Source organism: Doryrhamphus excisus, chromosome 1 (assembly GCF_030265055.1).
Source record: "Doryrhamphus excisus isolate RoL2022-K1 chromosome 1, RoL_Dexc_1.0, whole genome shotgun sequence".
NCBI lineage: Eukaryota > Metazoa > Chordata > Actinopteri > Syngnathiformes > Syngnathidae > Doryrhamphus > Doryrhamphus excisus.
Window position 1 is genome coordinate 26,679,529 of NC_080466.1, and position 15,154 is coordinate 26,694,682.

The window sequence follows — 15,154 nt, forward strand, 5'->3', positions numbered from 1 at the left end:
AAACAAAACTAAACTAAACGAACGGGTCTAAAGTCGATTTTTTTAAATGGGTTGTATTGAATATATACAGTATAATCAAAAAAATGTATGTTGAATTTAGTTTGTAATAGCATCGAATACTGTATTTTAGTGACCCCTAGTGGCAAGTTATTGAAATGACACTAAAACAACTTTAATCGAGTGAACAGACTTCCGGTTCGACACTTCGTTTTTTTCCGTCTTCTGCAGTGTCACGTGGTGTGGTTTGTGTACAGTCGGGCTTGAGGCGTGCACACAAACTCCATTTTGTTTCGTTTTAGCATTCGACGTCTATGGTGACAGACAGACAAGCACTCCGAAACCAACGTCAAGGTAAGCACAATTTATTGCAATATCGCAACATTTATCACAATATAGACTGTCGTGTTTAAATGTAATGCAGCACATTAGCTACCCGTTAGAATGGTTTGTCGCGGTTTGTTTGAGCACAACACTTATAGGCCGCGCTAGCTAGCTTGCTAAATGACACCGATCTAATAAATTGTATTCCTTCAGATATCCCAGCTAAGCACCTTCATTTATCTCTTAATGTTTGTAGAATCGCCGATTTAAAAATGAGCGGATGTCGTATATTCATCGGCCGGCTGAGCCCTTCTGCCAGAGAGAAGGATGTGGAGCGATTCTTCAAAGGTTACGGCCGCATCCGGGACATTGATCTGAAGAGAGGCTTCGGCTTTGTGGTGAGTGACGTTTAGGGAAATGCACACCTAATAATATTCAACGTTAATTTGCACATTTAATGACATTCTAATTGCATTGATTAAATGCCGGACAGACTTAATTAAAATGGAAAGCTTCCAAATGTGTATCCCTTTTACTGCAATTCTTTCTCATCACCAGCAGGGGGCACAATCAGTCCAGTACTGGCTTTTGTAGAATATGTGTTTTTTTTTGCACATGCCTTTTCTCTTAAGTCGACCTAAGTCAGAGCTTGTTCGGCGTAGGATAATGTTTCAAAGATGATTGTTGTATTTTTGAAATCCGAACACGCATTGGCGGTCACTGTGCACGGGACGAAAAATGTCTGTCAGCCGTTGGTGTCCAAGTGCTCATTTTGTTCATTCAGTTTAAATCCAAACTATTCCCACAATATGGCTGTGGCATTCGCCTCGGAATCTATCGGTTTTGTGACGTCATTCATGTTAGTGTCGCTAACTTGCCACTACACAAGGTACCACACCTCTTGCCTGAAATCAGCTGGGATTGGCTCCAGCAAACCCCCATAATCGGCATAGAAGATGGATGATCTTGGACAATTATAAAGGAAAATTGGTAAAACTACTCATTCATTCATTCATTTTCTACCGCTTTTTCTTCACGAGGGTTGTGGGGGGTGCTGGAGCCTATCCCAGCTGTCTTCGGGCAAGAGGTGGGGTACACCCTGGACTGGTGGCCAGCCAATCACACATTTAGACAAACAACCATTCACACTCACATTCATACCTATGGACAATTTGGAGTCGCTAATTAACCTAGCATGTTTTTGGAATGTGGGAGGAAACCGGAGTACCCGGAGAAAACCCACGCATGCACGGGGAGAACATGCAAACTCCACATAGAGATGGTGGAGGGTGGAATTAAACCCTGGTCTCTTAGCTGTGAGGTCTGCGCGCTAACCACTTAACCGCCGTGCCGCCCGGTAAAACTACTCCGTCCTTCAAATTTGTGGAATTTCATACTAACTTTGAAATGTAGTTATTCCACAATGGGTCTGTCCACTCCCAGGTTGAAAGAGGCTGGTATAGAGAAGATAAATACGCTTTTGCAGGGTGGCTGGAGACTATAGCTCATTGCGTTGGTTCGTTAATGTTCCAAAACCTGCAACAAGCTGCCCCCCCTCGTGCTGTGTAGCTACCGTGCGTGTGCCCATGGACAAATCCCAATATTTCACAACCATGCTTTGCTTGTTCCAGGAGTTTGATGATCCCAGAGATGCAGAAGATGCCGTGTATGAGCTTGACGGTAAAGAACTTTGTAATGAAAGGTGAGTAGTTTCCTTCACGATACAGTGTATATATATATATATATATATATATATATATATATATATATATATATATATATATATATACTGCTATATTAGGTACTTGTGAGTAATATAAGCAATGGAGTACAAGCATATGAACACATCTCTGTACAACAATTCTATCTGCATGGGTAATAACACTTGATAGTTGTTAATTAACCGTACGTTATCTATCTTTATTACTGCCCTGACATTGTAGCAGACACTGAGTCATGCCAGCTGCTGTTGTAATATTTTTGAACGTAATATTAATGTTGTAATAATAGTATTAAAATATTATAATATTTTCGGTGTGAGCAACCATGCCAGACATGTTACAACATGTTACAAACATAACTTTTAGAGAAGACACAGGAAGTGGTAAAGTCAAACATTAACACTCGACACCGTCACGGTGGTCGAGTGGTTAGCACGTGTACCTCACAGTTAGGAGACCAGGGTTCAATTCCACCCTCGGCCATCTCTGTGTGGAGTTTGCATGTTCTCCCCGTGCATGCGTGGGTTTTCTCCGGGTACTCCGGTTTCCTCCCACATTCCAAAAACATGCTAGGTTAATTGGCCACTCCAAATTGTCCATAGGTATGAATGTGAGTGTGAATGGTTGTTTGTCTATATGTGCCCTGTGATTGGCTGGCGACCAGTCCAGGGTGTGGCCCGCCTCTCGCCCAAAGACGGCTGGGATAGGCTCCGGCACCCCCCGCGACCCTCGTGAGGATAAGCGGTAGAAAATGAATGAATGTTGAGCCCTGTCATGTTTTTATTTTATGTGATGCCAGGGTGACCATAGAGCATGCTCGTGTCCGTCTGCGGGGCGGCCGAGGAGGAGGAAGAGGAGGCAGCAGTGGTGGCGGCGGTGGCGGCGGAGGCCGCTTCTCGGATCGTTACGGTCGAGGCTCTCAGAACAATCGGAGGTATCTCATTCTAGTTCTCAAGTTAAAATCCTATAAATGTTTTTTTTTTTTTTAATTATATTCTCCCTCCCCCCCCCCCCTTTCTTTTAGTCGAAACCCGCCTCCGATGCGCACTGAGAACCGTCTCATAGTGGAGAACTTGTCCTCCCGTGTGAGCTGGCAGGTCAGTATTGGCACAAGTTTCACGTTTAGTTTAATTCCACCAAAGCAGAAAATGCTAGCCTCCATAATATTTATTATTATGCTGTTTTAGTCAGAAATTTGGTAACAACATTTTTATATTTCTGATGTTAAGAGCTACATTTAGTCCAAATGAAAGCTGATATAATGTGGCTAAGTTGTAGTAAGAACAAAAGAAGTCATTTGTTCCTGTGTTCCAATTTTAACCAATTCTTCACCCCTTTATTTGCCAGCCTGACAGTTGTGTCATATGGAAGAGCTCGCTTATGGTGGAGTTAACCCCTTCTGGGTCCTTCTGTCTGGGTTGAGCCTGTGGTGTCAGCCAGTCTGTCCTACTTCTACTAGTTGAAGCCTGCTGGTCATGTGAGCGCTCGCTTCCCACTAGGGGCGCTGGCGGCCCCTTCGCTCGCTCGCAACGCCCTCTGTCCAAGGCAGAGGGGGCGCCTGGTGTGTGGCTGAGAGCGAGGGAGAGGAAACAGAAAGTTGGCAGAGAGAAAGCAGAGGAGAGAGCGAGAGTCGATGGCCGCGTTGATCGATGGTTCGTTAAATTGAGGGGGCTCCGATCGATCGATATACCCCCTCCCCTCCCCCCTCTGGTCTTCCCGCACATCGCGAGAGAGAGAGAGAGAGAAAGTGTGAATGCCTCCCAGGTGCCCGTGGATATAATCGGCTGTTACCCCAAAGGGTTTCGCTCTCAGGTAGTAGTTTCCTCTCTTCCACCCTGTTCACTCTCTTTGCTGAGGCAGGGTGCCGAGGCGGGGGCGGCGGCCCCGGCGCGAAGCCCTGACACAAAATGGGGCTCTTAGTGCCAAATTCCCGCCCAAGCGGCGCCACTGCAGTTCACTTCATGCAGATGGTCTCTGTAGTCTTAACGAGAGGGCGGCCCGAGAATCTCAAAGCTGACAAAAGCCATTGGCGCGTCCTAAATTTTCTCACCTTTTGCTCGGTTTTTGGTCCCAAACGTCGTCACGACACGACCGCTCGGCAGCTTTGAGGTTCTTGGCCCCCTTCATGTAGCCTCAGTAGTCACAATCTAACCATCTCTCCTTTTTGAGCAAATCAGCCCTTTCTCTGTGATTGTGCTGCCAGCCTCTCCCCGAGCTAACCGCTGTTTGCATGTGTAGGACCTAAAAGATTTCATGAGGCAAGCTGGAGAGGTGACATTTGCCGATGCACATCGACCTAAACTCAACGAAGGGTGAGCTTTTCTCGTTTTCTTTGTGTGTGTCGGCGTATAAATGAATACGCATTCGTAATGTGTTACTGATGTCTTTGCAGCGTGGTTGAGTTTGCCTCTTACAGCGACCTGCAAAACGCCCTTGATAAACTGTCTGGAAAGGAAATCAATGGCAGGAAAATCAAGCTCATTGAGGCAGCCAAGAAGAGGTGAGTCTGTCTGTTGGCATTTGTCAGCCGTAGTGGTCAAGGACGTGCCTTGTATTGATATGTACTTCATTAGGTACACCTGCTCAATACAAAAAACGCCTCAAATATCTGTCTCTTACAATGATGATAATGATCTGTTTCAATTGGCACAGTCAGAGATGTACGGACATATTTCATATTTAATAATGTGCAGTTGTCCCTCAACACATCCCGGTTTCATGGGACGGGGTCTAAAAATATTGAAATACTAGGGCCCTATAAATTCCGTTTTATTTTTTCCCAAATTCCGTTTTTTCCGTTTTTAATTTTTTGGAATTCCATTTTTGTTTTACCTTTTACTCATTTTACCACAAAAGAGTGCGTTTTAATAATGTTTATGAATAAAATGCACACTAATTAATTAGAAATGAACTTACATTCATTGAGGCGACACAATATTGCACTTTTCCTCAATACTTTACTACTGCATCATGTAACACAACATTGCACTAGGTACTTCAAATAAAAAATGTTTGAAGTGAAAACAAATGACATATTAAAAAATAATAAAGTGCTCAACCAGCCTTTTCTCTTCAAGCGAAAATATACTTGACTTTATACAAAACACAGTCAATTTTTTAACATAGAAACATATTAAAACAATCTTTTCCACAGTACATAAAGTGCATCAAAACAAGGCAAAATGCAGCAGGAAGTTCCTGATTTATGAAATTTAAGTTGTAACATCAAAACAAACATATTAGCTCTACTCACAGACACACAGAATTTCCCAGTTTGAGATCAATAAAGTACATCTACTTGTCTATCTATCTATCTCGCTACGCACATGCACGCACATGCGCGCGCACACACACGCACACACAGATGGTGACTACCACTACGTTGTATATTAGGCTGATAAATTAACATTAACTTACCAATAACGATGTTTAGCACACTGCAATCCCTAGCATCAGTGGTCTCATCCACAACAACGGAGAATTTTTCCCCCCGGATCTTCTGGAGCACAGAGGAGATGTGTTGCTCAAACACTCGGGGGAGGTGAAGTTGTCGGAGGCTGCTGGCATTTTCAGGCAGCGTTCCTCCCTGTTTGCAGTGCTTCACGAGAAAAGGACGTATTTTTCCCAACTTCTCCAAGGGGATGTCAGCCTCAGCACACATGCTCACAAAATCCTCGACAAAGTCTTTTCTTAAGTCCGCTGACTTGAACGAGGCAGTAACGCATGTCTGTCGGGGCTGCCTGCTAGCGTTTTTTTTTTTAGATGACTTTTGGATAACAAGTGGTCATCACATGTGTTTTTTCGCTTCCAGTCAACTGAGTGTTGACAGAAAGTACAAAATAACATGTCACCAGATACATAGAAGTCACCTGGGTACTGCTCGGCTCTGTATTTCGGCGTTAGCGTGGTATTGCGCAACTTCTTCGCAGACGGGGGGAGTGCCATGTTTGAAAAAGGGCGGTAGGCAGGTATTGTGTCACATTGATTACCGACCTCCGGGAACGATTCCCCAGGTTTATGTTCCTCTTTCTCATGAAAACAGCATTTCCGCGATATTCCGCATTCAAAATAATTTCAGTTTTTATTGTCCAATTCGCGGAAATTATAGGGCCCTAAAATACAGAAAAGTCGTCTTTTCCAGCATCACAATTGAACCGCCTCGTAATTCCTTCATCACACACTTTGTCAGCCCCTCTCCCTCTTTCTTTTGACAAGAGCCATTAAGCCAGTGATTTTTAACCTTTTTTTTTTGTTTTACATTGGAAAAATCTTGTGGCACACCACTAACCAAAAATGTTCCAAAATGTCACCACGACCTCACACGTGCATCAATAAGTCTATGGGAGGAACAAGGTAGGTGTTGCCACACGGACCAATATTACATTGCTCTGCCAGTCTTTACACCACAGACACTCCACAGTAGCCATGTTTTTACATCACCACCTTTTCTCTTTCCGAATGACCTTTCGGGAAACAATGGTATCCATGGAAAGGAATATTCCAATATCTTGTCTACATGCGCCGTGAAAATCAATCAGAATAGTCAATAGGGCATGCCCAGTAAAACGTAAACATCAACATCACGTGATACCGGCTTCCCCAAGTTTTTCTTTCACTTGTTGGAATAACTCCGTATTTCCAATTTTTCCTTCGTCCAGTCTTGAAATTTAGTTTGAATCAAAAACAAACTTTGCTTAGTCCAGTGCCGATTGCTGGCCTCCATTTTTAAAAGTGAAGAACGTCTGGATCTGCGTGTTACGTCATATCTGAGCATGCGCTGAAAGAACGCACCCGGGATCAATTTAAATCCCTGTTCAATTCTTTCCGTTTGAGCAAATAAACCAAATGCAATTGGATAATTCCTCATGGCACCCCTGGTGGTTTCTCAAGGTACACTAGTGTGCCGCGGCACAGTGGTTGAAAATCACTGCATTAAGCTATAGAGCTTTTTAAGCAGTAGTCCGAGTAGTGGTCCAAGTAGTCCATATCTTCACTCGATTGGTGCATCCATCCATCCATTTTCCTCCGCTTATCCGGGTCCGGGTCGCGGGGGCAGCAGTCTTAGTAGGGAAGCCCAGACTTCCCGGTCCCCGGCCACCACCTCCAGCTCCACCGGGAGGACACCAAGGCGTTCCCAGGCCAGCTGTGAGACATAGTCCCTCCAGCGTGTCCTATGTCTGCCCCGGGGCCTTTTCCCCGGCTGGGCATGCCCGGAACACCTCACCAGGGAGGCGCCCGGGAGGCATCCGGACTAGATGCCCGAGCCACCTCAACTGACTCCTCTCGATGTGAAGGAGAAGCGGCTCTACTCTTAGCCCCTCCCGGATGGCTGAGCTCCTCACCCTAATCGATTGGTGCATAAGACTTCCAAATGTGATATTAGCTTCTGATTCCACTGATTCCAGAAGCCTCATGTGAAACCGGCTTGTATATTTCGGGCCCTATGATTCCCACCTCCACAGAATTACTTTTTAAGGCGGAATCCTGATTGAATATTGTCGTTGAGAGAAGGAATGTTCACGTGGGGCGAGTATATCCCCCCGTATATGGCTCAATCGTGGCGGAATCAAGCGCTACACAGCCCCTTCCCGACCTGGACAGGTTGAAATGGCCGTCAGTGGAATCTCCTCTTACGGAGCATAAAGAAGCTAGCTGGGGTTAGCTTAGTTTAGCATGCGCATGTGGGGGCCTGATGGGTATATTTGACCACGTTTTATGCAGGGGAACATTTTTATGTACTCTTCTCCTTTCTTTCTTGCAGGTCCAGGAGTCGTTCCCAGTCGGACAGTTCCTCTCGCTCCCGCTCCCGTTCTCGTTCCCGTTCCCGCTCCCGTGATCGCTCCCCATCTGGCAGTCCCAGACGTTCCCGCAGCCCAGCCAAGACCCACAGTCGCTCCCGCAGCGGCTCCCACGCCGGCTCCCGCGGCGGCTCCCCCGTCGCCGACGCGCCCTCCCCGAACTCCAAGTCAGTGGACCCAGATAAACAAACGAGCACGTCTGCAAGCCCCCCGCCTGCTCCTCCTCACGAGAAGGGCTCGGGCTCTCGCTCACGCTCTCGTTCACGCTCACCTTCCACTGATAGCCAGCGCTAACAGCCGTCTGAATTCTCGTTGGAGCCATTTAAATAGAGAATACACTTGACGGGTTTTTCTTGCTGGCTCAACAAAAATGTTTTGATGAGGGGTAGTGTATGTTTTTTTCCGTGTTTTTGATACATAGTGTGGCCTCCTACTTCTAACTTATTTTATTCGTTCTTCTGAGCCACATTTCTCGTCTTCCCCACTGCCATCTTCCTCGCTCTCCTCGAGCGTCGTCTGTCAGTCCGTTTTTCCTTTTTCCTGTAATTCAACACGTATATCCTCCATGCTAGTGTTTACTCATCCAGTGCCAATAGTTGAAAAAGGAAATGTATTTGGTGCCCAGGTGTTAATGCTGCGCTAGTAAGACCAACCGAAAGTATTCGACCCGCTATTTGAAGGCCACGTGACGTCCATTCGCCATATAGGATTGTTTTACGTTACATCTATACCGTCTTTTAATGTATCGCATACCGTACGCCCTCGCATGTCGTCATTCCTCACCAGCGGTCGTCATAGGAACAAACCGGTGTGCAAGCAGACACCTTAAAGGGACGGATGGTTTTGATTGGTACACTCCATATTCACGTCAGGCCTTGTTAGACTTAAGTTGAGGTTGAGGTCATTTCTGAGTGTTTTCTTTTTTTTAAATGCACTTTCTCAAAGTAGTTTTTTTTTCTGTTTGTGTGAGTGTAATGTACAGAAGTTTGGAACAAACTTTTGTATGTGTGGGGTTTGTTTTGGGGGAAAAAAACAAAGATTATGTTAGACTCGCTCATTAAAATGGTTTTAACAATGTTCCACTTGGTGTGATGAGAATGGGAAGATATTGTAAAATCCTGTTTAATTATGCAAAAAAAAATGTTTGCACAGTAAACAACACTGATGGTGTAGAACAGACGTCCTTTTTCCATGGACAGGAAGTGAGGGTGGGAGTTAGACCTGTCCATCATACACTTCCTTCACAGGCTTTCAGGCCATCGTCAGTCACGGCAGGCTGGTACACATCTGTTGAACAGACACTTTGAATTATGATTCTAATTCCAAATAATTATACTAGTGTTCATAGTATTTAGTAGTTTTAATTGAATTAGATGTCTAATGACTCTTAGAGTGATTTTTTTTTCCTGATGCTTTGGCACCCCCTGGAGGCCACTGCGCTCTTAGCATCCATCTCTATTGATAATAATGTACTGTGTCCTAACAAAGCCCCGCATCACCTTTTTCTTTCCTGGTGAGCCTCTGGTGACACCGGAACAGCACGATGAGCACCATGGCCTCAAAGAGCTGGAATGATATGTACAACATCGGGAAGAGGAAAAGCGGGCCGATCACTTCTTGTGGAAAGGCCACCTTCAGAATGGTTGAGCACAGCTGGATGTTCTGACAGCCTGTTTCCATAGCAACCGTCCTTCGCTCCCTGAAGTAAACCATATATTATGGAAACATGGCAACACGTAATTTGGGATTACTATGCTGGTTAAGACATCACAGCCTATCATAGCCACTCTCTACGGGCTATGCAAACGTGGCCATGAGTGGTACGACGACGTACGGGTGACTTAGTTTGAAGATGGTAGAGATGATGTAGCCGAAGGTGAAGCCTATGAAAGGCATGAGGGCGCCGATTGCCAGAAGAGGAGGAGACATGACGGCCATGACGCCCACGCCAATGGCTGCGGTGGCGGTGATGGTGATCACGATGGCGGCAATCGACATGATGATGAGACCTACCTGAGAAGAGACGAGTATTTTTGTTGGATGGTGAACTCAAGCAACACAAACATGGCGGCCCACCAATGTTATTTTAACTTTAGATAAGTGATCGCCTCTGCTCGTGTAGAAGCCATGCCTCAATTAGTAGCTCTCCCAAGGAGATACTTGTTACTTTAAGAACTCTCTCAACAAGTCACTAAACTACACAAACCATCTTCGTACCTCTAAGTCACTTGCTGAATGACACATTTGTGATCGAAAGCACTATTGCCAAAAAAGCATCTTGAATAGACGCCATACCTCAATAATTCACTGGGTGGGAGGACAAAATACACCTCGTCCCAAATAGGTGACTTATTTTTCCCACTTAGGAAACGATCACCCAAGGTTGCATATATTAATTTAGTAACGTTACGAATTTCCCCACTGAGGGACGAATAAAGGCATTGCCAAAAAAGCATCTTGAATAGACGCCATACCTCAATAATTCACTGGATGGGACGACAAAATACATCTCGTCCCAAATAGGTGACTTATTCTTCCCACTTAGGAAACGATCACCCAAGGTTGCATATATTAATTTAGTAACGTTACGAAAGGCCTCTGCTCGAGTCGAAGCCGTGCCTCAATTAGTCGCTCTCCCGAAGAGATACTTGGTGTATTTGTTACTTTAAGAACTCTCTCAACAAGTCACTAAACTACACAAACCATCTTCGTACCTCTAAGTCACTTGCTGAATGACACATTTGTGATTGACAGCACTATTGCCAAAAAAAGCATCTTGAATAGACGCCATACCTCAATAATTCACTGGGTGGGAGGACAAAATACACCTCGTCCCAAATAGGTGACTTATTCTTCCCACTTAGGAAACGATCACCCAAGGTTGCATATATTAATTTAGCAATGTTACGAAAGGCCTCTACTCGAGTAGAAGCCGTGCCTCAATAAGTAGCTCTCCCGAGGAGATACTTGGTGTATTTGTTACTTAAAGAACTCTCTCAACAAGTCACTAACCTACACAAACCATCTTTGTACCTCTAAGTCACTTGCTGAATGACACATTTGTGATCGACAGCACTATTGCCAAAAAAGCATCTTGAATAGACGCCATACCTCAATAATTCACTGGGTGGGAGGACAAAATACACCTCGTCCCAAATAGGTGACTTATTCTTCCCACTTAGGAAACGATCACCCAAGGTTGCATATATTAATTTAGCAATGTTACGAAAGGCCTCTACTCGAGTAGAAGCCGTGCCTCAATAAGTAGCTCTCCCGAGGAGATACTTGGTGTATTTGTTACTTAAAGAACTCTCTCAACAAGTCACTAACCTACACAAACCATCTTTGTACCTCTAAGTCACTTGCTGAATGACACATTTGTGATCGACAGCACTATTGCCAAAAAAGCATCTTGAATAGACGCCATACCTCAATAATTCACTGGATGGGAGGACAAAATACATCTCGTCCCAAATAGGTGACTTATTTTTCCCACTTAGGAAACGATCACCCAAGGTTGCATATATTAATTTAGTAACGTTACGAATTTCCCCACTGAGGGACGAATAAAGGCATTGCCAAAAAAGCATCTTGAATAGACGCCATACCTCAATAATTCACTGGATGGGAGGACAAAATACATCTCGTCCCAAATAGGTGACTTATTTTTCCCACTTAGGAAACGATCACCCAAGGTAGAATATATTAATTTAGTAACGTTACGAAAGGCCTCCTCTCAAATAGACGCCTCCTTCAAATAAGCAATAAATCAAGCTGAATAAATTGGCTACTATTTAAGGAAATGCTTGTGTTGATACAATATATCATTGTCTTTGTGAAAAGCATGACAAACATCGACATTTTCGCACCGACCTTGGTGATGATCCGAGCGTAGCGTGGCCGGTAGTAATTGACGAGGATTCCGATGCCGCAGGGCACCAGGATCATGACGAGCGACACGATGATGTCCACGTAAGGCACGGCGCTCTGCAGGTTGTCGAAGCTTTGACAGTAGAGGAAGAGCAGCAGGGGCATCATGCCCAGAGCCAGTATGGTGGAACAGGAAGTCATCACAATGCTGAGGAGGAGAAGAATAGCTTGATAGGTTAGCTAGCTGTGTTTGTCATAGTACTAGATAACGACTTTTTCTTCATTTTCTTCCGTTTTTCTCTTAATATTATGACTTTATTCTCTCAATATTTCCCCGTCATGCTCACTCATAAGTAACTGTTTTTCAACATGTTTGCTGCTGTTATCAGTTTTCTCCTTTGTTTACATTATAATGATGCAGATTGACTCCATTTGCATTGTGACCATAAAGACAATACAGTACATCCTTTCATCTGCATTTCTACCTGGATTTGCACCAACATCTTGATGCCCCCCACACACATACACATGACTTTCATAACACCATGCTCCCTTTATGTCAATATATTTACTGCATTCTTGTGTTGTGTTCACATTGTGTCGAGGTGTTTTTCCCTTTTAATTTAGCACCTCAAGCCCATCCTTTCACACCACGTTCCCTAAGCTGCAGACCAGATAAGATCCCCCAGACTGATCAAGATAGAGGAGGAATGTGCAGAATAACACTGGACCGTGCAGCACATGAATGATGGACACGCCTGCTTCTTGATAAAGGAGGACCCTATGAGGGTGAATGGCCGAAAGGGGTTTGCCATGTTACAGTAGATGATAATCCAATGTGATAATATCATTGCTTTATGATCAGCAGGTCAATCAACTCTAATGATGACGGGAAAGGACACTGGCTGTACTTCACAGCTGCTGGAGGTTATTGAACTTTATTGAGAAATATACACAATAATGCATGTGTGTGTGTGTGTGTACCTGAGGTTCATGTCGCCCTGCAGAGCCAGAGCCAGGATGTTGGAGAGGGCCCCCCCAGGACAGCACCCACAGATGAGAACCACAACAGCCGTGATGTCAGCCAAGTGGAAGGCCTGTATGCCATCATTGTAAACAAATATTAACGGTGGTGTTTACTAACAATGTTATGGCGTTTCATAACAATATATAACATATATGCATGCAAGGCCAAACATTATGGAGGCACGTGCAATGACGGGCAGTAATAGCAGTCACATTCCATGCAAGACAGATTGACATAGACGTTCTCTTGCCTTCAAACAGGCCTTTGCGCGTTTGTCGCATAGAACAACAGCATGAACGGAGTGAGCGGTCTCTTTGTATAGATCAGTGATTTTCAACCACTGTGCCGCGGCACACTAGTGTACCTTGAGAAACCGTAAGGTGTGCCGTGAGGAATTATCCAATATCACTTTTTATAATTAACATTTATTAATCATCATTTGCAAATATGATGTCAATAGCCATTATGTCAATAGTATACATGGACCCAAATATTCCAATTGCATTTGGTTTATATATATAAAACGGAAAGAATTGAACAGGGATGGAATATTCCTTTAACCAATCCGATTGAGGTATCTTGTACCCGCTCAAACGGAAAGTTGTCAGGGTACGTTCTTCTTCGTGGTGTTTTTCTTCTTCTGTTGTTTATTGGCGGTTGGCAAGCAGCTTTCGTGTGCATTAGCGCCATCTGTGAAACAGAATCTAAACCCTTCTATACGCCATTCACAAGTCCAGTTTTATTAAAAAGAAAATATATATCTATATAAAACATGTCCTGAGTTTATTAATAAAATATTAGCAAGATTGAATTTGATCTTTTCCTGTTTGAATTTATCCCGGGTGCGTTCTTTCAGCGCATGCTCAGATATGACGTAACACGCAGATCCAGACGTTCTTCACTTTTAAAAATGGAGGCCAGCAATCGGCACTGGACTAAGCAAAGTTTGTTTTTGATTCAAACTAAATTTCAAGACTGGACGAAGGAAAAACTGGCAATACGGAGTTATTCCAACAAGTGAAAGAAAAACTTGGGGAAGCCGGTATCACGTGATGTTGATGTTTACGTTTTACTGGGCATGCCCTATTGACTATTCTGATTGATTTTCACGGTGCATGTAGACAAGAGATTGGAATATTCCTTTCCATGGATACCATTGTTTCCCGAAAGGTCATTCGGAAAGAGAAAAAGTGGTGATGTAAAAACGTGGCTACTGTGGAGTGTCTGTGGTGTAAAGACTGGCAGAGCAATGTAATATTGGTCCGTGTGGCAACACCTACCTTGTTCCTCCCATAGACTTATTGATGCACGTGTGAGGTCGTGGTGACATTTTGGAACATTTTTGGTTAGTGGTGTGCCACAAGATTTTTCCAATGTAAAAACGTGCCGTGGCTCAAAAAAGGTTGGAAAACACTGGTATAGAACAACAGCATGAACGGAGTGAGCGGTCTCGTTGTATAGAAGATGAACGGCTTGCAATATGTTGTCGTATTTCTTTTTGTCCAAGATTTGCCAGTTATATGAAAACGCAGTATAGACGGCAGTGGCACCAGAGGTTCCACCGTCACTGCCGTTGTGCCCCTGAGCCGACAGTGCAGCTAGTATATGTGAATGTCAGACCGTCAGACTATCCCAGGGCAGCTCCACACCACCAGCGTGCGACTGACGACTAAATCTAATCCCCTATTATCGTTATGTAGTGGAACACGTACAGACTACAGTACTATTACAGTAATATGTCATGTATGATGTACTAACCTTGGCCAAGCAAAAGGCAGTGAGAGGCATGACGCAATACTGGGCCACCACGGCAATTACCACACCCTTCGGTTTCACGATGTGACCCTGGAAGGAGAACACAAACACGACTATTATTAACATGATACCATTCGTGTACTGCATCTTCAACTAAGGCCGTCACCTTGATCTTGGACACCTCCATGGTGCATCCCAGCGAGACCATGGTGACGAATAAGACCATCACCATCAGGATGTTGATGGTTTTGTCCAGCGCGGGCGACAAAAGGGACCCGAAGACTACGGCGCTGGTGTTTGCGGACGTCATGTTGAAGGTCAGCATGCTGTCGTTCTGCGTCGGGTTGGAATCGGACATCAGGTCCAAGATGTGTTCCATGGTGATGTCCTCAAATGTCTCATGGACTACCGTACATGATAGCAAGATAGACAAGAACCAAGTGAGTCGACTTCAATAGTAAAATCAATAGTATACAATATATTCTATACAGTATATTAACTCATGTATACATACGTATTATTATTCATTCATTTTCTACCGCTTATCCTCACAAGGGTCGTGCGGGGGTGCTGGAGCCTATCCCAGCTGTCTTGGGGCAAGAGGCGGGGTACACTCTGGGCCGGTCGCCAGCCAATGGCATGGCACATATAGACAAACAACC

The 15,154-nt window shown here is 44.5% G+C and overlaps 2 protein-coding genes across 2 annotated transcripts; one reads left to right on the plus strand and one right to left on the minus strand.

Annotated features, from left to right (window-relative positions):
* The first annotated feature begins 218 nt into the window (after positions 1–218).
* srsf5b (serine and arginine rich splicing factor 5b) lies at positions 219–8,920 on the plus strand. Its single transcript, XM_058085811.1, has 8 exons — positions 219–351; positions 578–719; positions 1,953–2,023; positions 2,842–2,976; positions 3,067–3,139; positions 4,281–4,354; positions 4,435–4,542; positions 7,804–8,920. The coding sequence occupies exons 2-8, from the start codon at positions 594–596 to the stop codon at positions 8,132–8,134; spliced, it is 918 nt and encodes a 305-aa protein (XP_057941794.1). The 5' UTR covers positions 219–351; positions 578–593; the 3' UTR covers positions 8,135–8,920.
* Positions 8,921–9,270: 350 nt separating this feature from the next.
* Positions 9,271–14,871, minus strand: slc10a1 (solute carrier family 10 member 1). The gene is made up of 6 exons (XM_058045892.1): positions 14,659–14,871; positions 14,496–14,582; positions 12,695–12,807; positions 11,714–11,918; positions 9,675–9,853; positions 9,271–9,539 (listed from the first exon to the last, which is right to left on the minus strand). The coding sequence occupies exons 1-6, from the start codon at positions 14,869–14,871 to the stop codon at positions 9,320–9,322; spliced, it is 1,017 nt and encodes a 338-aa protein (XP_057901875.1). The 3' UTR covers positions 9,271–9,319.
* Between the last annotated feature and the right edge of the window lie 283 nt (positions 14,872–15,154).